At 50.1% G+C, this 27,289-nt stretch overlaps 1 protein-coding gene across 1 annotated transcript; it reads left to right on the plus strand.

Annotated features, from left to right (window-relative positions):
- Positions 1-6,624: 6,624 nt before the first annotated feature.
- Positions 6,625-26,113, plus strand: LOC135978672 (butyrophilin subfamily 3 member A2-like; the record flags this gene model as incomplete). Its single annotated transcript, XM_065579529.1, has 6 exons — positions 6,625-6,731; positions 18,934-19,090; positions 21,693-22,040; positions 22,704-22,985; positions 24,842-24,958; positions 26,081-26,113. Coding segments are annotated over exons 2-6 (880 nt in total), but the record flags the coding sequence as incomplete, so codon positions are not given.
- Between the last annotated feature and the right edge of the window lie 1,176 nt (positions 26,114-27,289).

Consider the following 27,289-nt stretch of genomic DNA (forward strand, 5'->3'; position numbering starts at 1 on the left):
AAAAAGTTCACACTGCCAAAGTTTTAGTGGCGGGGTTGTGTTGCTAAAAGCTGGGGAGTGTAGACAAAGCCTTAGAGTCCCCTGTCTATAGACATGGCCCTACAAGTCCTGCTGAGTCATAAGGCGTAGTCCCTGGCCTTTCAATGCGTTCATTGTACAGCTGGTGACCCTTGATGGGCCATTGAACAGGCCAGGCAGTGCTGATGCCAGTCTGTGTGTCGGTGTCACTCAGAAACACAGCACAAGTCTGGAAACACAGATATGCCCTACGTATCTATAACTCGCACTACAAAGGTGATACAAACATATAAATAAGATTATCATACTTGGCAAATCATAACATTTTCACAAATACCTCACATGGCATATCTAGCACAATTCATCGCAATTGTAGAATACTGGTATCAACAATATGATAAAGTGCCTCCCACATTCCACAGCATCACAGTGCCCCCCCATCCACCTGGTTAGCTCTAAAGGAGGTGATCTCCTTATAGGTTTTGATGGACAGGCCTGGGTTCTTCTGGATCCTGCCCTCAGCTCAGTGGGGTTTAACTTCCTTATTTTCTTCCCGTATGAATTTATTTGGCGGTGCCTCCATCCCCTGTGCCCCTTCCTGGCAGGATCATCAGGGCAGCTTAGGAGGGAAATTCTAACACCAGTGTAACCCCCACTTACCTGCCAGATATTTGGAGGCTCCCAAGAAATAACACACACAATTCAACACAGTAATTATATTAACCAAGAGGTAAATATAATGTAACTGGTTAAAACACTATTCTCAGGGTCATTGGTGCCCATGCTGATAATACACCTGAATTTCCCCAGGCACGTGACCTGATATAGCAAATGTAAAATTAGTGTCTTGTTGGTACATGTACTTTGTAGGGGCCCTTCGTGACCTGTGACCACGAGATCTTCTGTGCAGCTGTTAGGAATGTGGCTGACTGGGCTCAGTGCTGCCCGAGTGACTCACACGGGGATAGGGTGATAAATCCCTCTGCAGATTTATAGGCAGCAGCAACAGTCTCTGCTCGGACCCCAGGGAAGCACCAACAGCCTCTAAGGCTCCCAGCAGCAGCTGGCGACCAGCCGGGAAGTGTGAAAAATCGGATCGGGGCGGGGCGGGGCGGGGGGGAGGTAACAGGTGCCGATATTAGACAAAGCCCCAACTATCAGGACTGTCCCTATAACATTAGGACATCTGGTGCCCCTGGCAGCAGCGCCTGGTAGGGACAGAGCCCCCCCGTCCCCCAGCAGTCTGGCCCCTTTCCCCAACACAGAGCCCACTGCCCCCAGGGGAGAACACAGGGTAGTGCAATCTCCATTGACACCCCCCCACACACACAAGTAGCAGGGCTTTGCCCCCGCTGTTCCACCCCCAGGAAAAGCAAAGGGTGAGCTGATGGTCCCTCTAGGACCAGCTCCGAGCACCCAACTTTCATGAGTGTCAGACCCCAGCAGCACTGCATTGAGCACTTGGGCTATGTGGAGCCTCCGCTCCATTGCTCCTACCTTTGCACCATGTTATTGGTTAACTTGTTTTAATCAATTGGAGTTACTGAATTTTTTTAAATGTCCAATTCTCCTAAAAAAAAAAATCATCAGTCCAGAATATTCCCACCAATACGTAACATTCCCAGGAGCAATTCCTAATAAAATCAAAACTGCAACATAGTTCAGTCATTTCTTTGCTTAAAGCACCTTCATTTTCCGCTCTTCCACCTTGCTAGGATCACCGCACCTTCATGCCCCTATTTCCTTTACTGTGGCATCTTCTCTGTCAGTTTCACACATTCCAGAAAAATCTCTCCCCGTCCGCCACTCACCCATCAGCGCGGATCTCCCCAAAGCACCTGGCACACAGCTGTCAATCTGCAGCTACTCAGCGTATAGTCCAATGGCTGCTCTCTCCTCTCCGCTGACAAGAAACCTGACCAAGTGCCTTTGCTACAAACCAAGTCTGGGATTTATTGGTTTGATTGGAGCCTGCTGGGGTGTCCGGCCACAGTCAATACAGCCTGCAGAAAGAACACAGACATGCAGCCGAACATTTGACCACACCTCCCACTGCATCACGGACAAGCTACCCTGATTTGAACTCTGGGCGAGGGAGAGTCCGATTACCAATGGAGTTGCACGGGATGAGCAGTACCCAGGGCATTCTACTCTGTGCCCTTGTGGCTGGGGGCTAGGGAGGGGGAAAGAAAACAAACAGGTGCTCTGAGGACACTCAGTTCAGCGCACTTATGACACGTCTGTTTTCCACTTGTTTTACATAATCCCATAGCAGATATTCCATCATCTTGCCTGGGATGGATGTCAGGCTGACAGCGTATAATTACCCACATCACCCCCCTTCCTCCCCATGTTCCCTCCTGGCCCTTGCCCAGCATGGGGCAGGAGCGGTGACTGCGGGCGGCGGGGGGGGGGGGAAGGGCTGTGCTGGTGGAGGGTCCCGCCGGAAAAGGGAAGGGTCAGAGGGTGGAAGGGTAGGCTCAGTCAGTCTGCCCTGGCAGTCGAGATGGGCGGCACTAGGACCCCACGGGAGCAGTTGCTGCAGGGAGGCAGCATGGAGCTGGCGGAAGATGAGCCAGGGATGCTCTGCTCCAGGGAGGCAGCTAGAGAGGCCGGCGTGAGGGGGCGGGAGGTGGGGCCGGGGGGGGGGGGGGGAGAACACCCGGCCCCAAATATTGGCGGAGCTGGGCCCCTGGGCTCTGAATATTGCTGGTGCCTGGGCACCACATGGAGATATAACTCACCGCCTATGCCTAGAAGTCTATTTCCCTCCCTGCTCAGGTGAAGTCCATCCCGAGAGAACAGTCCTCTGTCCATGAATGCCTCCCAGTGGCCATACATCCCAAAGCCCTCCTCATAGCACCACTGCCTGAGCCATCTGTTGAGCATCATAATCCTGTCACACCTTTGCTGCCCTTCTCTAGGCACAGGCAAAATCCCATTGAAGATCACCTGAGCCTCCATTTCCTTAAGCGTCTTCCCCAACCTGGCATAGTCGCCCTATGGAAACCACTTCAAGCCAGGGGGTGCAGCGGGCCTAGCACCCCTAGTTCTGGCACCCCTATTGAACCCAGCACACCACCAAACACCTGCAAACCCAGACAGCAGCCAGGGTTGTGACCTTTTCCTCAGCTCAATTCATAAAAAAAGAAAATGAGCTATTTAAAAAAAATGAAGATGAGAGATGTCAAGGCTGAATCCCCACTCTGTCACTCCCAGTGCAGGAAGTGGAGGCCCGCAAGGATTTTAAAAATTAATATTGGCCACTCCAGGCTGGTATTAAACTCCCAAGGTTACAGCTTCTCTCTGACCTTGGGTTGGTAAACGCTGCCACCACCCAAATGCAAAAAAACAACAACACCCCTTTGAACCCAGGAAGGAGCACTTGGGAATTCCTCTCTGTGGGGTACCCTCAAGCCGTTTCACCCTCCCACCCCCAGGGAAGAGCTGAGAAAGAAAACAAAGGAAATTAGCTGTGACTATCAGCTAATCAAACAACATGCACAAACCTCTTAGGGACACAAAAAATCCAATCCGGTTCTTAAAAAAAGGTAAGTTTTATTAAAAACAAAAAGAATGAAAATACATCGGGAACTTAGGCTTTTGCTAGATTTTAAAAGAGCAATTCCAAAAATTAAGCACCCAAACTAGCTTTCTTGTGGGTTCAGCTTAAGGGTTACAAGCAAACAAAAGCATCTGGGGTTAGCACAGAGGAGCTCCACAAGCCAAAATAAAGAATAAACCTGATCGCATTTATCTAAATGTTCCCTCTCCAAATGATTCCTTCTAGGTATGGAAGATAATTTTTCATACCTGGTTCAAAACATACACAGCATTCCCCCTTATAGCATTGCTGCTCCATGCCCCTGCTTCTCCAGAGAACAACAGACAAAAGGGAAAGTTTCTTTCCCATTTTAAAAAGTTCTGCCTTCCCATTGGCTCTTTTGGTGAGGTGCCCACTTCCTTTTCTGTTACCTGTGGGCTTGTTAACCCTTTACAGGTAAAGCAAGCAGAGAACAGACCAAGAGGGATTTTACAGCTAGCTGGCCGGCTGTCTATCAAAGGGAGCTACACCCCCCTTCATTCATCACAAGAGACTAGCTGCTTTTTTCCTCCATGTCATTTCTGAGATCTGACCTTCTCTTTCTACCACGTCACTAACACCATCATCCAGGCTCATCATCATCTTCCGCCTTGACTCCTGCAACTTCCACCTTTCTGGCTTTCCAGCCTGACAGCCCTTCACCCAGTCTTTAGGGCCGTACTACGTGAGGGCTCCAGCTGTGGGTGCGGGTTCCTGGGTGGGGCCGTGGGTGAAGAGTTTGAGGTGCAGGAGGGGGTTCAGGGCTGGGGCAGGTGGTTGGAGTTGCGGGGGAGATGAGGGCTCCGACTGGGGGTGCAGGCTCTGGGCTGGGGCTGAGGAGTTCGGAGTGCGGAGGGGTGCAGGCTCTGGGAGCGAGTTTGCGTGCAGGAGGGGGCTCAGGGCTGGGGCAGAGGGTTGACGTGCAGGGTCTGGGGTGGGGCCGGGGATGAGGAGTTTGGGGTGCAGGAGGCTCTGGTTTGGGCTGGGGCCGAGGGGTTTGGGGTGCGGGAAGGGGCTCAGGGTGGGACGGGGGTTGGGGCATGGGAGGGGGTGCAGGGTCCAGGCAGCGCTTACTTAAGGTGGCTCCCAGGAAGCGGCTGGCAGGTCCCTGTGGCTCCTAGGTGAGGGGCCAGGGAGACTCTGCTACAGTAATTGTCTGTGATTCACTGAAAAGACAAATACCTGCTTTGGGGGAACTTACAAGGATGCCACATTCTTCTTCTCCTTAGCATTAAGGCACTGACAACTGTGCGCTCTAACAATGGGGACTTTATGATTAAAAAGATGTTAGAAGCAATGTAATCAGTTAAGTCAAAATTCTACCTTATTGGAATTGCTCATGTGTCTCCCTCTTGCAGATAATAGGAGCCACATGCAAGCATCCGATTTCAGAATTTGGCCCTTAGGCATGAGGTACGTACTCGGATACTGCAAGATAAGACGGCACTGGTGCTACAAGGAGTTATGGAGTACCCACCATTGCTTCCAGCAGGCCTGGAAAAACCAAAATGTAGCAGCCTGCCAAATTAAATAAGCAATGGAAAATAACTCCAGCCATGCTTTGGCTGGCCCACAGTCCGAGGGCCAGACCAGGCTCCTGGCACTCACCTCACCCCATGCGGAAGGTCAGCTACAAGAAGTCACTCGGTTCTCTGACTCAGTCTCCTGCTTTAATGAGCCCATATTCCTCTGGGAAATCACTCTAGGGTTTAAAGGTTAGATTGTGAGCTCCTTGGAGCAGAGAATGTTTGGAAAGTGCCTGGCCCTCAATAAATAAGGAGAGGTTTGACCTCAGAGCAAACGGAGGTCTTGCTGGGAAATGTTGAATTCATGAACGAGTAAGAGGGTGTAAACTGAAATCATCTCACGTCGCGTGTGAGCACCAAGTTTCCGGCCAGAGATATAACCACTGCTGACTGCATCCTTGAGAGAGAGGGTTAAAATAGATCAAATAAGTTATTCCATGTCTTGTTCCATTATCCATCAAACAGACTTTGATCAGCTCGGAAGCAGGTTCTCTGAGAAGTGGTATTGAGAGGGGAGCTCTCTTGCAGTCCCACTTGGCTGACTAAGGTCTCTTTTCTAACGATGAGTCAGGCTGCTAATCAGCCATGCCATGGCAGCAGCAGCAGAGTTAGGTCTCCTCTAGAAAGGCAGCAAAAGGGGAGGAAGGCCTGGGTCCCTGCCCACAGAATGGGACTGACCTGCAATGGGGAAGCAGCCTGCATCTCATAAAGAGGGGTTGGTGCACTCACTGCGTGGAAGAATCCTAAGGACACATGGTCTGGGTTTTAACCAGGCCACGACTTTGTTAGTCAAATTACATCCAAAGTCCCTGTCGGGATAGCCCAGCACAGTCACCTGCGCCCCACTGATCCGTTGCCAGTTCTGGAGGTGCTCCCACCACAGGGGGAGCCAATCATCACACTCGGAGGTTCTCTGGGCACCACCCATCTGTTAACATCCCTCCCCCTTTCAGGGGCTGAGGCAAGAGTGATAAACAATTAAATCAACTGCTTGCATACAATACTACGGTCTAAGAGTGCACCGAGTGAGGCCTTTTCTGAAAGCTAACGACACTCTGGTGATGAATATCTTTGTGAAATGTCTGTATTAACACCATGTAAGGAATTATGGAGACTCGTTAATATTAGGCTGTCCGGTCTGCATGGACTGTAGGGACTGTCACAGCTCTCTACCTGTCTGCTATGTAAATTAATGCATGGTGGAATCAGAAACAACAGAAGCCCCAGAATGATGGTGTGTCATAGGCTTCATGCTGCTTGTTAGCCAAGGGCGAATTTACTTTAGGCCATCTGGTGGGAGTTTTTGGAGCAGGGGTATCTGAGCTCTATCTCTGCTCTCTCCATGGTGTGTTAAGAAGCCATGCAGTGCAGCCAAATGATAATTGTGATGTATTTAGAGGTCAAATTATTTTACAGTGTATGCAGAGATCCCTTTACCAACCACTAACATGCAGCCACCTTGGGAGATAATATAACAGCTGTTTAATTACTCAAAAAGTAAAACATGACACCGCATCCAAGAGAAACTGGGAAGATTTTAGCAAGAGAATGCAGAAGAGAGTCTTCAGTTCTTTCTTTCTAGCTCTTCACTGTGCTATCCTTGGGTGAGTTATTGAAACTCTTTTTGCTTGGCTTTATTCTCAGAGTCTTGGTGGCTTCTTGCTTCTGGTGGGGCTGGAAATGCTGGCAGGACATCCTGTCCTAAGGTATTGGGGCCCATTTGCGGGCTCGAAGCTGGAGGTGCGGCAGGGCCTGACAAATATTGGGGAAAGGAAAGATTCCCAAGCATTTTAGACCCTTTGAAAAGGTTTCCATATGGAGAAGGCCAATAGCACTGACTAGAAACTGAGACTAAAAGCTATAGACTAGGGCTGTTGATTAATCGCAGGTAACTCACGTGATTAACTTAAAAATATTAATCATAATGAATCACATTTTTAATTGCACTGTTAAACAATAGAAGTGACAAAGGGTCCTGTGGTACGTTATAGACTAACAGAGGTATTGGAGCATAAGCTTTCGTGGGTGAATACCCACTTCTTCGGATGCAAGCAGTGGGGAAAAAAAACAAAAAACAAAAAAACCCAATACCTCTGTTAGTCTATAAGGTGCCACAGGACCCTTTGTCGCTTCTACAGATCCAGACTAACACGGCTACCCCTCTGATACTGTTAAACAATAGAATACCAATTGAAATGTATTAAATATTTTGGATGTTTTTCTACATTTTCATATATATTGTATTCTGTGTTGTAACTGAAATCAGAAAGTATGTTATTTTTGATTATAAATATTTGCACCATAAAAATGATAAACAAAAAAAATAATACTTTTCAGTTCACATCATACAAGTACTGTAGAGCAATCATAGAATCATAGAAGATTAGGGTTGGAAGAGGCCTCAGGAGTCATCTAGTTCAACCCCCTGCTCAAAGCAAGACCAACACCAACTAAATCATTCCAGCCAGGGCTTTGTCAAGCTGGGCCTTAAAAACCTCTAAGGATGGAGACTCCATCACCTCCCTAGGTAACCCATTCCAGTGCTTCACCACCCTCCTAGTGAAATAGTGTTTCCTAATATCCAACCTAGACCTCCCCCACTGCAACTTGAGACCATTGCTCCTTGTTCTATCATCTACCACCACTGAGAACAGCTGAGCTCCATCCTCTTTGGAACCCCCCTTCAGGCAGTTGAAGGCTGCTATGAAATCCCCCCTCATTCTTCTCTTCTGCAGACTAAATAACCCCAGTTCCCTCAGCCTCTCCTCATAAGTCATGTCCAGATTTATACCCCTGGGGTAAATGTGTCCTGGAATATTGGACTCCCTGGAAACTAAATGCAAAATGGTACTGTACAATGTGGGCCAATGATAATGTCCAAAAGCGGTTACTGATGTCAAGGACAGTAAACTACTTAGCCTCTGGATCAAAGGACTTGATTAAATTTTGCATCTTGGCCACTGTAGGGGCACAAGTGGTCATGGCCTGATTCAGGCATCTGTAATCAATTGTGAGATGCCAAGAACCATTTGGTTTCTTTACAGGCCAAATAGGGGAATTGGCAGTGGAAGTACATGTACTCCCTGTGTCAGTAAAGACTTGATAGTCTTTTCTATATATGGGTTTGCCAGTTCTGGGTAAAGATATTGTCTTTGGGTTGATATATCTCCTCCTTTTACAACAATAGTGACTGCCATACATCCACAATCATGCTTGTATTTCACAAAATCATCTGCATGCTTGCGAAGTAACACCTGTAACTCAGGTTGGTCTGCATGATTAGCCACTATTTTGGTTAAATCATACCCCTCAGGTTCAGTCTCCACTGGAGATACCATGCCACACTCAGATATGAGCACTGTTGAGTCATCCTTTGCCTGTTCTACAGTAAGACACAACAATTAGTTAACCAAATCAAGAATACATCCTTATTTGTATAGGAAATCAGTTCCCAATAGGCAATTCCCTGGGTCTGCTAATTTCATCAGTACAAAGGTCTGAACCTTTCTTAGGTGACCTATCTGAACTTCAATGAGTATAGGAAGGGTGGTAACAACCTGATTCTTGCAAAAGTTGCAAGTGTTTTTGTACACCCTGATGACAGAGAAGAGGATCTAAGATCCTTAACATGGATAATGCTAATTGCTGCCCCAGTATCTATAATAAAATTTCTGTGGAAGCCCCCTACCGCTGCAGACACTGAATCTCCCTCTTGCCTTCCTGCCTAAAGGGGCTATAACTACACTCGGGGCCGATTGGCGTTACGCTGAGTAATTTGTAGAATATGCAGACAAATAATCTACAGATTTTCCTTCTCTCTCTCTCTCGCCTTCCATCATCAACTCATTCACGTGGGCTCGGAGTTTCCGGATATCCCATCGTTAAACCTTAAGCCTCTGGTTAAACTTCATTACAACTGAGTCCTCATTTTTTACTTGGGTCTCTGCAGGTGTGAATTGTTCTGTGTGGCATCTGAAAAGAAAGGAACACGGTCCCGGGCCCCTACATGGAATCTAAACGCATAACCCTGTGGAGGGGCATGTCCACTCGAAGGTTCAGGGTTACTATGTGGGTTAGGGTTATTTTGCCGATGCTGGTACCTATGGAATTTAGGAACAGCTTGGCCTAACCCTGGGAGTCGCTCAATCCTTACAGTGGGATTAGCTTGCGTAAGTGAGGGAGGCCCTGGATCTACTATCCAGGCTGTGAGGTGCTGGGGACCAGGAGCTGTGGGAAAAGTGGCGATTTTGGTTCTCAGTTTTGCTAAAAAGCAGCAAAAATGATTTTTTGACCTCTGGCAAACCCCCTTGTTCTGCTTTACTCTTTCACTTTCTTCTTCAGCCTTGCTACGTGCAGGAGAAAAGAACAAATTCTGCTGTCATTGAACAAGCATTCACAGAAAATGACACTAGGCCAGACTGATACCCAACTGATTCTCTTTTCCTAAATGATTTTGCTTCAGACCATAACCATAATTCATTAATTGTAAGGCACCTCCTGGACTAGGGCTCCATTTAACTGACTGTCAAGAAGCTGGATGACGGCACTTCTGTTACAGCTGAGGTTTCTCCTGGGTTCATCAGATAGTGGCAGGAAGTTTTCATCCTTTACTTTGCTTTTAAATTTGTTGTCCTGTGCCAGCAGGACTAGGGCAGGGCCGCCCTACGAAGGGGTGCAGCAGCTGGCATGCTCCCACTGCATGTGCTATAGCCCAACCAATATCCTCGTAATTCCAGAGTTCCCTGCCCTGGCTTCTAATCAGAAAGGTCCTGCTGGTCTCCAGGGTATGTGAGAAGGGACCAGCCCCTTCACCAGAGCCTAGCGGGCCCTTCTTTATTTGATGGAGTTACAGGGGAAGATTGAGGGTTGTTTCTGGGTGGCTAACAGGGCTGTTTTGCAGCTTTGATTTATTGATTTTTTGTTCAGGCACCCGGAGCATTTTACAGGGGTATTTGATTGGTATTTCACTCTAAGAAAGGCTAGTAGTAAATAACAGCACAGGGCTTGCATGTTTTCCTCTAGGGGAGATGTCAGAGTTGCCTGGGGACACCAGTTATTTTAACTCCTGTCTCATCCCCCTGTCTCCCCCCAGCAGTGTCCCATGACTCAGCTAGCCTGCCCAAGAGATGGGGCTCCTCTACGGAGGGTCCCTGCTCATGCTCACCTGGCACTGTCTGACTCTGACCTGCAAACATTCCGTGCAAACTGCTGATGGAGCTGAAATTGGCAGGAGAATTGCCAGCTGTGGGCCATTAAAGATCCGTTTCAACACTGAGCCCTGACATTACCTGCCTGAGAGCTTGTCAGGACTGAGATCCCCACTTTGAACTTTAGGGTACAAATGTAGGGGCCTGCATAAAAACTTCTAAGCTTAATTACCAGCTTAGCTCTGGTTCGGCTGCCACCATTTTCAATGGATTCCCTCCCTGGGAAACCTTGAAAAACCTTCACCAAATCCCTGGTGAAAACAAATCCAACCCCTTGGATTTAAAACAAGGGGAAATTAACCATTCCCCTCCTTCCTCCCACCAACTCCTGGTGAATCAAGATCCAAAACCCCTTTGGATCTAAAACAAGGAAAAAATCAATCAGGTTCTTAAAAAGAAGGTTTTTAATTAAAGAAAAAGGTAAAAATCATCTCTGTAAAATCAGTATGGAAATCAACCTTACAGGGTAATCAAACTTAAAGAGCTCAGAGGACTCCCCTCTAGTCTCAGGTTCAAAGTACAGCAGACAAAGAGAAACACTCTAGTAAAAGGTACATTTACAAGTTGAGAAAACAAAGGAAAACTAACACGCCTTGCCTGGCTATTTACTTACAAGTTTGAAATAGGAGAGACTTGCTTAGAAAGATGTGGAAAACCTGGATTGATGTCTGGTCCCTCTCAGTCCCCGAGAACGAACACTCTCCCAAACAAAGAACACAAACAAAAGCCTTCCCCCCCCCAAGATTTGAAAGTATCTTGTCCCCTTATTGGTCCTTTAGGTCAGATGCCAGCCAGGTTACCTGAGCTTCTTAACCCTTTACAGGGAAAAGGATTTTGGAGTCTCTGGCCAGGAGGGATTTATAGTACTGTACACAGGACAGCTATTACCCTTCCCTTTATAGTTATGACACGCCCCCCAAATCACAGATAGTGTTGGATGTTCGGTTCCACACTGGCGGTGATTTCTTCCTGGAGTTCTAGGAGAAAACAGAGTTAATAAGACACATGTACCTGTAGACATACTACTGATTATATAAAAACTAACAATATGTTTCATTCCAAGAACAATTGTTAACCAGTTAACTCTGGGAAACTTTCCCGGGAAAGTGCATCAGCCACTTTGTTAGAAGCTCCCGAAATGTGTTGTATTTCAAAATCAAAATCTTGGAGAGCTAAACTCCACCGAAGAAGTTTTTTGTTATTTCCCTTGGCGGTATGAAGCCACTGTAGCGCAGCATGGTCTGTTTGTAGTTGGAAACGCCGTCCCCAAACATATGGGCGTAGCTTTTCCAGCGCGTACACAATGGCGTAGCATTCCTTTTCGCTGATTGACCAGTGGCTTTCCCTCTCAGACAGTTTCTTACTGAGAAACACGACAGGATGGAATTCTTGATCCGGTCCTTCCTGCATTAAAACTGCTCCCACGCCTCGCTCGGACGCATCTGTGGTTACTAGGAACGGTTTGTCAAAGTCTGGGGCCCTTAGCACAGGGTCAGACATGAGTGTTGCCTTAAGCTGGTTAAAGGCCTTTTGACACTCATCAGTCCACTGAACTGCATTTGGCTGTTTCTTTCTGGTTAGGTCTGTCAGCGGGGCAGCGATTTCGCTGTAGTGGGGTACAAATCGCCTATAATATCCAGCCAAGCCTAAGAAGGATTGGACCTGTTTCTTAGACTTTGGAACCGGCCACTTTTGGATAGCATCCACTTTGGCCTGTATGGGATTTATAGTCCCTTGACCCACCTGGTGCCCCAGGTAAGTCACTCTGTTTTGGCCTATTTGACACTTTTTAGCCTTAACAGTTAGTCCTGCCTGCTGGATGCGCTCGAAAACTTTTTCCAGGTGCTCCATGTGCTCTGCCCATGAATCAGAAAAAATGGCCACATCATCGAGGTAGGCAACTGCAGATTCTCCCAATCCCGCTAGGAGACCATCTACAAGTCTTTGGAAGGTGGCGGGTGCATTTCGCAACCCGAAAGGAAGTACATTGAATTCATACACCCCTGCCTGGGTGACGAAGGCTGACCTTTCCTTAGCGGGTCCATCTAGTGGTACTTGCCAGTACCCCTTGGTTAAGTCCAAAGTAGAGATGAATTGGGCATGTCCCAATTTCTCCAATAGCTCATCTGTGCGTGGCATTGGATAGTTGTCAGGACGAGTTACAGCATTTAGCTTACGGTAGTCCACGCAAAAGCGTATTTCCCCATCTGGTTTGGGAACTAGAACCACTGGAGATGCCCATGCACTCTTAGAGGGGCGGATTATACCCATCTGTAGCATGTCCTGGATCTCCCTTTGTATAGCCGTTTTGGCATGAGGTGACTCCCGGTAGGGTGGGGTTCTAATAGGGTGAGCATTACCTGTGTCAATGGAGTGGTATGCCCGTTCGGTCCATCCTGGAGTGGCTGAGAAAATTGGTGCAAAGCTTGTGCACAGCTCCTTGATCTGCTGTCGCTGCAGACGTCCAAGGGTCGTGGAGAGGTTCACCTCTTCCACGCCACCATCCTTTTTTCCTTCATAGTAGACACCTTCAGGCCACTCCGCATCATCTGTTTCCTGGGCTGTAAACTGGCAAACGTTTAATTCTCTGGAATAAAAGGGCTTAAGAGAATTAACATGGTATACCTTAGGCTTTATGTTGGAGGTGGGGGAGGCTATGAGATAGTTAACAGCTCCTAGGCGCTCCTGGACCGTGAATGGTCCTTCCCACGACGCTTCCATTTTATGGGCCTGGAGCGCCTTTAAGACCATGACTTGGTCTCCTACCTTGAAGGACCGTTCTCTGGAATGTTTATCATACCAGGCCTTTTGCTCTTCCTGAGCATCCTTTAGGTTTTCTTTAGCAAGGGCCAAAGAATGTCGGAGGGTGTTTTGTAGGTTGCTTACAAAGTCTAGAATGTTTGTTCCTGGAGAAGGCGTAAACCCCTCCCATTGCTGCTTCACCAACTGTAATGGCCCCTTAACCTCACGGCCATACACAAGTTCAAATGGTGAAAACCCTAAACTGGGATGTGGTACAGCCCTGTAGGCAAAAAGCAACTGCTGCAACACGAGGTCCCAATCATTGGAGTGTTCATTTACGAATTTACGTATCATGGCCCCCAAAGTTCCATTAAACCTCTCCACCAGGCCATTGGTTTCATGGTGGTAAGGGGTGGCAACCAAGTGATTCACCCCATGAGCTTCCCACAGGCTTTCCATGGTTCCTGCCAGGAAGTTAGTTCCCGAATCTGTAAGGATGTCGGAGGGCCAACCTACCCTGGCAAAAATGTCTGTTAATGCCTGGCACACACTTTTAGCCCGGGTGTTGCTTAAGGGTACTGCTTCCGGCCATCGGGTAGCAAAATCCATGAAAGTCAGTACGTACTGCTTTCCTCTGGGTGTCTTCTTTGGGAAAGGACCCAGAATATCCACAGCTACGCGCTGAAATGGGACCTAAATTATGGGTAGTGGCTGGAGAGGGGCTTTAACCTGGTCTTGGGGTTTTCCCACTCGTTGGCACACCTCACAAGACCGGACATAATTAGCAACGTCCTTGCCCATTCCCTCCCAGTGGAAGGACTTCCCCAACCGGTCTTTGGTTCTGTTCACCCCAGAATGGCCACTGGGATGATCATGGGCTAAGCTCAAGAGCTTTACCCGATACTTAGTGGGAACTACCAACTGCCTTTGAGGATGCCAGTCTTCCTGGTGCCCACCAGAAAGAGTCTCCTTGTATAAAAGTCCTTGTTCTACAGCAAACCGGGATCGGTTAGAAGAGCTGAGAGGCGGTGGGGTGCTCCGCGCCGCCGCCCAAGCTTTCTGAAGGCTGTCATCTGCTTCCTGCTCGGCCTGGAACTGTTCCCTTGATGCTGGAGACATCAGTTCCTCCTTGGACTGTGGACTGGGGCTTGGTCCCTCTGGAAGCGATGCAGGTGCTGGGGCTGTTTCCATTGACTGTGAACCGCTGTCCGCTGGAGCACTATGTGGTAACTCAGGCTCTGGCTGAGCCTCTTGGGTAGGGTTATCTGCTGCTTCTGCCAATTCAGGCTCGCTGGTGCCCTCTGGCGTTGGAGTTGTAGACGGGTTTGCAAGCGCTGGACTCAGGGCTGGCAATGGTTCTGGTGCTGGTTGCGTTGCCAGTTCCGGTTCTGGGACTGGCTTTGGCTGGGTCTCTGGGATTGGATCCACTACGGCTGTTGCAGTCGTTGGCAGGGGATCCAGTTCCACCACCTTTGTCTGGGTCTCCGGTAACACAGACGGGGCCCTGGTGGACGGCTCAGGAACAGGGATGGGGGTGAAAGCTTGCTTAGCCTGGCTGCGGGTGACTATTCCCACCCTCTTGGCTACCTTCACATGGTTGGCCAAGTCTTCTCCCAGCAGCATGGGAATGGGATAATTGTCATAGACTGCAAAAGTCCACATTCCTGACCAGCCCTTGTACTGGACATGCAACGTGGCTGTAGGCAAGGTTACAGATTGTGACACGAAGGGTTGAATTGTCACTGTAGCCTCTGGGTTGATGAGTTTGGGGTCCACTAGGGATTGGTGGATAGTTGACACTTGAGCCCCAGTGTCCCTCCAAGCGGTAACCTTCTTTCCGCCCACTCTCAAGGTTTCCCTTCGCTCCGAGGGTATGAGAGAGGCATCTGGGTTTGGGGCTCTTTGGTGTGATTGGGGTGTAATGAACTGTAATCGGTTGGGGTTCTTGGGGCAGTGAGCCTTTATATGTCCCAGTTCATTACATTTAAAACATCGCCCTGCTAAGGTATCACTGGGACGATGTTGGTTGGTGGATACTGCTGTGGTGGGGTGAGAAGGCGTCTGGTGTTTCCCTTGGGATGTGGGTGGGGCCTTGGGTTGTCCCCGGTGGTAAGGTTTTGTTTCGGCTTGCCCCTTCTGATATTCGCTCCAACTGCTACTAGTTTTTTTCTTTTCTGCCACCTCCACCCATTGGGCTCCAATCTCCCCCGCCTCAGTTACAGTTTTGGGCTTCCTATCTAGGATGTACCTTTCTATTTCCTCAGGAACACCCTCTAAAAACTGCTCCATTTTTACTAGGGAAAGTAGATCTTCCAGAGATTGAACATTTGCTCCTGATACCCAGGCATCACAATTTTTGTCAATGTGGTAGGCATGACGGGTAAATGACACATCGGGTTTCCACTTTAGGGCTCTGAACCGCCGACGGGCATGCTCGGGTGTTAGCCCCATTCTGAGTCTGGTCTTGTTTTTAAAAAGTTCATAACTGTTCATGTGTTCCTTAGGCATTTCAGCCGCCACCTCTGCTAAGGGTCCACTGAGCTGCGGCCTCAGCTCTACCATGTACTGGTCTGCAGTGATGCTGTATCCAAGGCAGGCCCTTTCAAAATTTTCTAAGAAGGCCTCAGTATCATCGCCTGCCTTGTAGATGGGGAATTTTCTGGGATGGGAAGTGGTACCTGGAGGGGGGTTGTTAGCATTGGCTGGTGCATCCTGCTTAGCTTTTGCCACTTCCAGTTCATGCTTCCTTTCTTTTTCTCTCTCCTCCATCTCTTTTTCTTTCAGCTCCATAGTTCTCTTGTGAGCCTCCTCTTTGGCTTTTTCCAGCTCCATCTCTCTTTCATGGGCCTCCTTTTTGGCTTTTTCTTCTCTTTCTTTTAGCTCCATCTCTCTCCTGTGGGCCTCCTCTTTGGCTTTCTCCTCTCTGTCTCTCAGCTCTATCTCTCTCTTGTGGGCCTCCTCTTTGGCTTTTTCTTCTTTGGTAGTCATTTTCCTGTTTTCTTGTGCTGGGTCACCCCCTTTGCAGTTGACAAACTGGGAAGCTCTCAGCTCTGGCTGCTGCAGAGTTAACAGTAACTTTCTAACTAGATACTCCCGAGGATGTAAAAAGAAAAAAAAAACAATTCAGCTTGTAAATACCTTTTACCAGTCATTTGCTAATTGAACCCTTCTCTTAACAAAGGACCTGTAAAAAAAACTTAACACCTCTGCCTTCAGGCAAGGAGAGATAAGATATGCATCTATCTACTTCCAGCTCGGCTTTCCAAGCAGCTAGAAGGAAAAAAAAAATCTCACTGGCTTTTGGGTTTAAAATGATCCCAACGCTGCCACCATGTCAGGACTGAGATCCCCACTTTGAACTTTAGGGTACAAATGTAGGGGCCTGCATAAAAACTTCTAAGCTTAATTACCAGCTTAGCTCTGGTTCGGCTGCCACCATTTTCAATGGATTCCCTCCCTGGGAAACCTTGAAAAACCTTCACCAAATCCCTGGTGAAAACAAATCCAACCCCTTGGATTTAAAACAAGGGGAAATTAACCATTCCCCTCCTTCCTCCCACCAACTCCTGGTGAATCAAGATCCAAAACCCCTTTGGATCTAAAACAAGGAAAAAATCAATCAGGTTCTTAAAAAGAAGGTTTTTAATTAAAGAAAAAGGTAAAAATCATCTCTGTAAAATCAGTATGGAAATCAACCTTACAGGGTAATCAAACTTAAAGAGCTCAGAGGACTCCCCTCTAGTCTCAGGTTCAAAGTACAGCAAACAAAGAGAAACACTCTAGTAAAAGGTACATTTACAAGTTGAGAAAACAAAGGAAAACTAACACGCCTTGCCTGGCTATTTACTTACAAGTTTGAAATAGGAGAGACTTGCTTAGAAAGATGTGGAGAACCTGGATTGATGTCTGGTCCCTCTCAGTCCCCGAGAACGAACACTCTCCCAAACAAAGAACACAAACAAAAGCCTTCCCCCCCCAAGATTTGAAAGTATCTTGTCCCCTTATTGGTCCTTTAGGTCAGATGCCAGCCAGGTTACCTGAGCTTCTTAACCCTTTACAGGGAAAAGGATTTTGGAGTCTCTGGCCAGGAGGGATTTATAGTACTGTACACAGGACAGCTATTACCCTTCCCTTTATAGTTATGACAGAGCTGATCTTTAATGGCCCAAGCTGGGCGGACTGGTACCAGTACCAGTGAGAATTTGGAAACCAATATGCTTAATGCACAGTCATTTATTTGAGGAAGAATCACACAAGTAGTTAAGGTTACACAGTACACATCTTTCCCAATAAGCTTCTGCTCCTCAAGCATAAACCCTCAGTAACTATGTTAGCTTTACACAGTATCCTGATTAGCAAACAAAGCAGGTATGCCCAGGGTTGGGGCTGCCCAGTGTTTGGGCATAGGGCTGGTGTAGCCAACTCTGCATCACCACCCATAGCAGTGCAGGGTGCATGGGGCATGCCAGGGGCAGACTGGGGTGTGATGGACAATCCTGCACCAGAACAGACTATAGGCTGCTTCAAACCAGCCCCTGGCAGCTCTGGGGTCAGGAAGGTGCCTTGCTTTCTTTCCTTTGGGCCTCTGCCCTGGGCTCAGCACCAGCACAGGGTGAATCGCCCTCTTGTTGCTCAGAGTAAGGGGTGAGTCAAGGGGGGCTCGCCTCTCAACTGTGGGACTGAGATCTCTAAAGGAGCCTGATGGCGTTAGTGCCCAATGCTCATTGCAGTGGACCTGAGCCCCAGCCCCCAAAGCTCCCAGCCAGGAGTATTAGCCATGCAGAAATGCCCCTTTCTGTGTGCACTCTGCCCTTGTCACTGCCTCTCAAAGGCACTCCTTCAACATGAAAGCTACTTGACTGGGGAACAGATCCTGTGGTTCCTGCTCGCCTGCCTGGAGCTAGAGCCCTGCGTGGGACTATCTTTAAAATCCCGCTCCCATCCTGTCCCACAATACCCACTTCCACCCGCTCCTACATTCTTTCTTGCATTTTTATCCTGATTCCACTTGCAAAAACCTCAGATCCTGCAAGAGAGACTGACACAGTTTGGACTCACCACTGTGGCACCTCCTGCTGGCTGTCTTGGGAATTAGCTTGGTTAGCCAGTGCGCCTTTATTTGGTGATGGCTCGCCACCATCACTTCTGCTCCAGGACCCATGTCACCCCCAGGACTGCGGCATCCTCTTCTGGACACAGACCTCTGGCTGCGCCCCTCTCGGTTCTCCCCATTCCAGGGACTGACAATCCACTGTCCGGCCACTTCCTCCTCAGCAGCAAGTGGCGGCAAATGGGGGAGACCCGGGGACTCCCCTTTTGGCAGTCTGGAGTCCCCTTCCCAGATGGGCAGGGATGGAGGCTGGGAGAACAACTCCTCCCCCTATGAGCTGCAGCTGGGTGGCAGCAGGGCCCCCTGCCATAAGGAGTGGCAGAGGGGGCTGCCATGTGTGTGGTTTAAGAAAGACCCCCCCCCACCCCCCAAGCCCTCTTTGTAGCTCAGGGCTGCAGTTCCGAACCAGCACGGAGTTCCCTGGGCTGAGGGCACGTGCAGGCCGGGGGTCAGGAGCTTTCAGCCAGTCGTTCTGGGACCTATCTAGAAATCGTTCCTTTAAGAGCGAGTTTATTCCTGTGCCAGTGCTGGAGCTGGCCTGGGTTTGGGCCAGACTGTTAGCAGAACTCAGCACTTTCTGTGCGCCTGGCGCACTGAGCCCGTTGGAAAATCTGGCCTCAGCGGCAGGTGCTGGGCCCCTCTGAAAGGTCTGGCCTGAATGTGGGCTTGTCGCACTCCAGCGCCCAGTGGGGTCAGCATGGTTGCACCAGCTCTGCCCATTTACCACTCTCATGTCCTGGATCGCAGGTCTCGCTCACCGACTCGCTCGCCCAGGGCTTGTGTGGTCGTCTGGACATCAGGGAGATGGAGGATTCCCCGATGTCCCCTGGCTCCGTGAGGTCACTGCCGCTGCTTGCCTTCACCATTTCCCTCCTTTCTCTCCACGTTCAGCGGCTGGACTCAGGTAGGATTCCTGGGGCTTTAGGGCCTAGTCTCTCTCCCACAGGAGCCAGCGGCTGTGCTGGGGAAAGCTAGGCCCCCAGCCTGAGCTCTGTCTGAGGGAACTCGGGGATTATGAGCAGAGCAGCAAAGGTGGCAGCTGGTGGGCAGAGAAGCCAGGGAGCATTGGGCAATAAATGGGTCTTGTGGCCTACAAGAGGCCCCCACAGCAAGTCCCCATTGGGTAGCATGTGGTGGCTGTGCCCAGAAATGTCCCCCTGAGGCTGATTGATTCCTGGTTCAGTGGGATGTGTCCTGCCCCTAGGGGCAGAGGGGATATATAGCTGGGTCCTGCTTGCTGGGACAGTCAGTTCCGTAGAATGGCCCCCAACAACTAGAAACTGTGCCCATATCCTGGCCCTGCCCTTAGCAACTAGAAACCTCTGTCCAGAAACACAGTGGAGAGTTACGGGGGCCAAGGATGAGTCTGAGTGTTCACCACGTGGGGGAGAGCTGGGTAGTGGAGATACGGGGTAACACGTGGTAATAATCCTCCCACCGGCGCCAGTGGGGCCAAGATTTCAGCTCTGGTGCCGAGAAGAAAAGGGCAGACTAGCTTGGGGGGAGCGTGGGGGCTAGGTGGGGAGGGCGGGAAAACAAGGAGTAGCTCCAAGGCACAGCAGGGCTTTGGTCACACTCTTCCAAACTCTGGGAGAATTTACTTAGTTACAAAGATGATTTTCAAATGGCAAAAACTGAAAAAGAGGAAACCTGGCGGAATCAGGTTTGATTAGAAGTGGTTTGAAAAGGCCAATTATTGGTGATGGGAAAAAATTTTAAACTGTTCTTCAAAATTTCCTACCAATTCTTTTTAGTTTTTTTTCCCCCCAAAACTGGGAAGTAAACCAAAAATACTTACTGAGAATGTATTTTTTATTGAAAATATTTCAGTTTTCAAGCAATTTTTTTTTATTTATGGTTTTTCAACAAGAAGGGAAATTTTTGACTGAAATTGAAAATTTTCATTTTGTTGAAAAAGCCACATTTGGTCAAAAATGTTTTGATGAAAAAATTTCAACCAGCAGTGATTCTGATAAGATGATCAGTTACAGTCCCTCTGAGTGCTTCGCCTAACTCTGAGACCTGGCTGGGGAATGTAGAGCAGGGGGAATGTAGAGCACAATAATGACAAACACTTTATATGATATAGGAAGCCAGAAAAAAATGACGAGAAAAGAGGAGTTGATTTCTAGGAGAAGGAGCATTTTAAAATGTTTCCCTAAGAGTGTAGTAAAGGTCTCAGTAAGAAGATCACCTACGAGATGTAATTAGCCCTTAAGGAGATATTGTGCCAAATCTAAAAATGAAATTCTGCCTCTCGGGAGGTGCAGCCCAGGAGAGAGCCTGGCTTTTAGCCACCTTTGCATCTCCTGGATCCTGGGCTGTTCCAGGGATTGCAACAGCCCCCAGTGTCCATTAGAGCACCCCTAGGGTTGCTCTAGCTTGCAGCAACCTCCACAGCTGCTCTGCAGCCCTGCTATTGGCAGAACGCCAAGTGCTCCAGCCACACCATGTGACACACTTTGGTGCTCTGAGGATACGGTCAAGTATGCCAGCCCTGAGCCACTCCTGCAGAGGGGGAATTGCCCAACCCCCTTTACTCTGCCAGAGGCCAGAATCCATCTGTCTGTGACGGGCCAAGGCCACTCCGAGTCAGTGGCAGAGCTGGGAACAGGATGCAGGTGTTCGTGGCTTCTAGTCCCACGCTCAGTCCCCAGCCCCTCAGGGCTCACAGCATCATATTGCTTCCATTGATATGACTGTCACTATGTCTGTGCTCTGCCCTGCCTTTGAAAAGTCTCTTGGGAGTGACCCCTTCAGCATGCCAGGCCCTCAAGGGGTCACATTTTCCAAGAGGATAGGCCACCTGGCCTCAGTGCCTCTGAGACCGGCCTCTGGGCTCTAGCTCTCCTGTTTCTCATGGTGAGCTCTGCCCAGTGACTACAGAATAGGGTTTATTACTCAACTGGGAGACAGTGTTGGGAAATCCTTAGGTTAGCACAGAGGGGCAGAGGTTAAAACAAGGCTCATAGAGACTGAAGCCAGGGCTCTACCAAGCCAAGCTGGTGTGGATCCATCTGGGCTCTCTCTCTCTCTGTCCCTTGGTCTCTGAGTCCTGAATGAAAGGCCCTGTGTGTCTGTGAACACTGTTCTTAACACAGGCTCCCTGACACCCCTCATCCCTTGTTCTCCTGCTGCCAAACCATGCTGAGTTCATATAGCCAACCTGCATTGGCTCCCCAGCCATTACGTGATGATGTCCCAGTCCCGGCTCTTCCTTTTTCTCTTCCAGGCTGGTCCTGCATTCACAGGTGCAGGTTGTATTCAGTTCATTTTAATTATTCTGGTCTGGAACCAGGAGGCAACATATTTCAGACACCCCATGCCTTCCATCTGCCTGGAGAGGCAATGGAACCCTTGTGCATTCAGGGGACAACAATGCAGAGGCTGACAGGGAGACACACATTGCTGATAAAAATATTACAGTAAATTCCCATTTCCATCGCCATGATGTATTCCTAGTTCCACTTTGGCTACAGCTTCTTTTCTCCTGGTTCCTTCTACAATGAGTTTCAAGGTGATTGGACCCGATCGCCCCATCAGGGCCCTTGTGGGAGAAGATGCTCTGTTACCCTGTCACCTCTCCCCCAGCATGAGCGCCGAGAGCATGGCGGTGCGCTGGTTCCGATCCACGTTGTCTGCAGTTGTCCATCTCTATCGGGATGGGAGAGATCAGGCTGGCCAGCAGACCGCACCGTATCGAAGCAGGACGAAGCTACTGAAGGACGGTATTGCGAATGGGACTGTCTCCTTGAGGATACACAACATCACCCCCTCTGATGAAGGGACTTACGGCTGCCTCTTCCAATCACCCACCTTTTACGAAGAAGCTGCGTTGGAACTGGAGGTGGCTGGTCAGTAGCACGGGCTGTTGTTTGCCCTTCCCAGCACCAGTGAGCACTGGTCAATGGTGTGTCTCACCCCCACCCCCACAGTTCCGGTGTGCTCAGACTAGTCACCTCTCACAGGAAAGGCACCGGAGCGCTAGGGAACGAGGCCTGCTGTTAATGGGATTGATGCACCTGCCTGCCAACTCCTCATACCCACTGGAGTAAGCAGCTCCATGTCCAGCTTCTCCACCCCTCAGCTGCTGGGGCATCTGTCTGAGCAAGGATCAGGCCCCACCTGTTTCCCCTGAACTCCAGGGGACATGCCCAAGATGCGGCTGCTCATCCCAGGGAGTGTGACCCCTTCTCCCACAATTTCCTTGGGCACTGAGAGAGTTTGTGGAAATCTCCCTGAGGCCTCTGCTTCCGGGAGCTGATGGAAAAACTCTAGGTAGCGCCGTGTCTATGAACTGTGGGATGGATACCGTGAGGTCCGTGCGGCCACAGGGAGTGACGGGCGCTTTGTGTGAGATGTGGTAGATCTGTATGTGTAACCTCATGGTGAGGGAGGACACTGCTACATCGCTGGGACTCCCACTGCCACAGGCCCACACTCCAGTCTGCACCAGAGCAGTTCTCTGGTGGGCCCAGGGTGTAGCAATGACACAGGTTCACTCCATTCCCCTCCAGGCCTGGGCTCCACCCCTCACCTTTCTGTCGATGGATATCAGGATGGAGGGATCCACGTGGTGTGTGAATCGGCCGGATGGTATCCGAAGCCCCAAGTGCTGTGGAGAGACCTCAGCGGGCAGCGACTAGCACCAGTGATGGAGAAAATATCCCAGCAGGCTGACCGGCTGTTTGATACTCACACTGCTGCTGTTATAAGAGACGCTTCGAACCAGAACCTGTCCTGCTCTGTCCTCAACCCCCGTCTCGGCCAAGAGAGAACAGCAACGATGCACATAGCAGGTCCAGGGCCAGCCTTTGGGAAAATGGCACCCTGGGTGACCTTGTATTTTGGCACTCTGGCCCCTATGGATGCAGTGACCCCCTATTGCCCCAACCCCTGTGGCTGCCCTCCCATTGCCCCTGGCCTTCACAGGCTCTCCCGGCTCCCCACAGCCCCAGGGTCCCACTGCCTCTTCCCAGTGCTTAATTTGTATTGAACGAGGTTCTGGGGCTCAGAATGTAGCCCTGGCTGGCCAGCCAGAGAGCGCCGGGTGCTGGCTGGGGTGCCCAGTTCTGACGGCAGTGCCCCCGACAGCAGCAGCGCAGTAATAAGGGAGGCATGGCAGAGGGTGTGTTGCTGCCCTTACTTTGGTTTCTGCATGCTCCAAGACTAGAGTAAGGGAAGGAGGGAACCAGGCAGACGGGGGGAGATGGACCCATCTTGTGCTAGTGCCGAGTAGCTGAGAGGTGGTGCTCACTGATCAAACTGAGTGGGATTTCACACTTCTAATCTGAGACGTGTGTGTGTGTGTGTGTGTGTGAAACTATTTGTAAAATACACAATAACAATACTAATGAAAAACCCCATCTCCCCAACCCCTCCTGCTCCCCCTTCTCCCCATCTCCCTGTGCCCCTTCTCCCCTAAACCCTTCTGAACCCTTCTCTTCTAATCCCTGCCCTTTCCCCCTTTCCCCAACCTCTGAACCCCATCCTGTGTCCCTAACCCCTGCAGCCCTTCTGCCCAACTCCCTACTGCACCCCTTCTTCCCTATCCCCCTGTACTCCCCTCCTGCACCCCAACCCCTGCACTGTGCCGCCTTCTCCCCTAACTCTCTTGCGCCCCTTGTCCCCAACCACCTTCTGCACCCCTTCTCTTCTCCTATTCCACATTCCCTGCTAAACCTTTCTGAACCCCCTCTGCAGCTAAGCCCTGCACTCCCATCCTGCACCCCAACCCCTGCACTGTACCCCCTTCACCCCTAACCTCAGCAACACACCTGTGCTCCAACCCCTGCACCCCCTTCTCCCCAGCCCCCTTTTGCATCCCTTCTTTCTTAGCCCCTGCACTCCCTTCATGCACGCAGGTGGGGAAAGTGACCTGGATGCAAGGGGCAGCTGGCATTGCTGCTCGCTCCCCTCTCCAACTCCTCGCTCGCATTGCTCCTCGTGCCCCCTGGGTGGCTGTGAGGGGGGAGCGAGGAGTAATGTCAGGGCTCCCTGCATCCAAGTCACCTTCCTCCCCTGGGCTGGGTATGGGGAGAGCAGAGAGCAGCAGCTCCTGATGCCCCACAGCACAGCCCAGATGGGGGAAGTGACCTGGATGCAGGGGGCCCTGGCACTGTTCCTTGCTCTGCCCCCTCCCACACAGCCCCCTAGGGGGCACGGAAGAATGTAGGGGGCACAAGCAGTATCTGTGCATCGCGGCTCCACCACCTTCCTCTGCCAGGAGGAAGCAGGAGAAATCTGGTGCCCCTCACACGGTGCCTCTGGGAGTTTGCTGCGCTCTCGTGCTGGCTGGCAGCGAGCTCCTCTGACAGTGCCCTGGGCAGTCTCCCAGGCGGCCCACCCCTAAGGCCAGACGTGAGCAGGTCCAAGCCCAGCACGGTCAGCGTGCTCGGCCCCAGCAGAACAGAAGCTCTCACAGCAGACGGCCTATCTGCAGTGTAGCCAGGGCCTAGCCAAGTTCAGTGACCAGGCCAAAGCTTGGGCTCCCGTCAGCCTCATGGGAGGAGCCACTTCTCATCTCTCAAAAGCCTGACCAAAGATGCCTGTGAGATCCTCCCAGACCACTGCAGGATGCTGCAGGCTCCCCTCACTCCTGCTGCTGCCACATCCACTCTGTCTGGGTTCAAATCAATGCAACTTTGCCTTGCAGATGTGTTCCTCCCAAGGACCTCTCCCTGCCAGCTGGCTCTCTCGGTGACCCTGGCTGGTGTGGTTTTTCTCAGCCTCTTGGCCAGTTACTGCTTCTGGAAGCAGCACAGAGCGAAAGGTAGGGTGGCCGAGGGGAAGGGATGCTGTGGAACCGGAGCGAGGGTCTCCTGAATTCAGAGAAGGTTGTCGGGGGGCTTCTGTCCTGTGCCAGGAAGAGAGATTTGGGGGACATCAGTGAGAGGGCCGGCGGGAGAGGGAGTGAGCAATGGCAGAGAGGAGCTGAACTCACCCTGGGGTGGGGATCCTGGATGAGCCATGACTCTGGGGGTGACCTGAGAAGCGCCAGATGTAGAGTCACTCCTTTGGGTCTCACTGTAGAATAGAATGAACCTGACCCTAGGTGCTCAGTGAGTGTCGGGATCACTCCGTCTGAAGCAGGAACGAGACCCGGAAAACTGGGCATGGATCTGTATAGTCACTTGTATCACACTCGCACCTGTGAGCACCCCACACACCTATGGGGAGACAGTCCTGGCCCCAATTAGTTTATAATCTAATTAGGGCAGGCACATGAAGAGCAGGGGGAAACTGAGGCACAAAGCAGGGACATGACTTGCCCAAGGATACTCTGCAAGTCAGTGGCAGAGCTGGGAATAGAGCCCAAGTCTCCCGAGACCCAGCTCCGCAGCTCATCCATTGCCCAAGCTACCTGCTAATGTCCGTGTATCGAACAGGCCTGCTTGCAGGCAACGAGCAGGAGCTATTCATCAAGGTCCCTCCCACATCCAGCAAGACTTATGGGGCTCCCTGGGGGTTGGTGAGGCTAGTTAGAGCCAAAGGGCACTGACAGCATGTAGGGCTATGGGGGATGGCACCGTCCACCCCCTTAATCTTAGTCCTTGTCTACATCCAAACATGGTGTCGCTGTGACCCCACCAGGATATGGAAAGAAAGCAGCACAGGTTGCTGGTGTGGATGCAGTTATAGCGGGATGAAGGCGCTTACCCCAGTAGAGCTACTGACATTGGGGAGGGGGAGACGCTATAATGGTATGAGGCACCTTTGTCCCAGTGTAATTGCATCCACACTAGGGGGTTGTACCACTATAACTATTTGGGTAAAACATCACCCCCCCCAACCGCCATAGCTACAAATGCTATCCGTGCACCGGGCCTTAGTAATTACAGCCCAGTGACATTCATGAACAGGAGTGAGATCCCTGTAAACATGACCCCTCTAGACACTCAGCAAGCTGAACTGAAGAAACAGATACGTGAGTGTCTATTGTTACTACTATCGTTATTATTATTAACAAATTAAAAAACAGGCTTGTGGATGTGACCCCCTGGTGAGTGTGTTACAGGCCCCCCTGTGAGCCAATTCGCAGAGCCAGGCTCTCTGGCTGGGGCTGTAACAGCTCCTGTCCTCTGTGGAACGGGACAGGGGGAACCTGTGACCCATGCACTAGTCGATTATGTACTTTCTCTGTCCCAATCAATACGAACACTGGATAAGCCCCCATGAATGTGATAACTGCCCTTTTGGCCAACACCCGGGGGACTGAAGTGGGAACTTCCGTGTCTGAGTTCCTGCTGATGAGTGTTACGCCCCCAGCACATACCCAGAGAAGTTAGCAGCACGCTTCCAGCAAGTGCATGTGTGCTTGTCACGTAACATGACATAATTGCATGGAATCCAGAACCCCGACATGGTTGTAGTAATTTACATGGAACAAACAGTTAAAGACGACGACAACACAACATGTCACTGTCCAATATTAAACAGAGTTAGACACCTTGGGGGTTTGTATCCAGAGACCTCAGCCTGCTTTGTACCATGGCAAACACACCATTACAAATCTTTTAACCTCTCATTAAAAATACAGAAAAGAAGGAAAAACAGGTAAAGCATTTGAAATGTAAAGTCTTGCACAAGACTTTTGTTTTAATGACATCCCCTGTTCCCTTTGCCTTCAGTGAAAGAGTTTAGAAGGAACCTGCCCCTCCCCAGACCCCGACCATGGCTGAGAGTCTCTTAGACGGTGTTAAAGATGGGAATAAGTCTCCTTTTTGGAGAAAGGAGAAGACGTTAGTAGAGAAGTAGAAGTTTGAACTGGGCAATGACCCATGGCTTGGCTAGGCTATGCCTACCATGAGGAGAGGCAGAGGCAAACCAGCACCATGGAGTTAATCTTATATTTTAAACTTAATGAAGAAAACCCCCCAAAATTTGGCAGGAACAATACTATACTAGAAAGTGTGGAGTGATGATAGACTAGACAGTAACATCAAATACTCACTTAGGAAAATATTAAACTGTAAATCATCATTCACAATAAAAGAAGTTTTTGATTAATATGGGGTGTGACCCCGGGAGGGAGTCAGTTCCTTCTCTCCCTGGCTGCAGAGTTGTCACCCCAGTTGTCCCACCTTTGCCTCTGTCCAGCGTG

The sequence above is a fragment of the Chrysemys picta genome, unplaced genomic scaffold (assembly GCF_011386835.1).
Source record: "Chrysemys picta bellii isolate R12L10 unplaced genomic scaffold, ASM1138683v2 scaf384, whole genome shotgun sequence".
In the NCBI taxonomy this organism is placed as follows: Eukaryota; Metazoa; Chordata; order Testudines; family Emydidae; genus Chrysemys; species Chrysemys picta.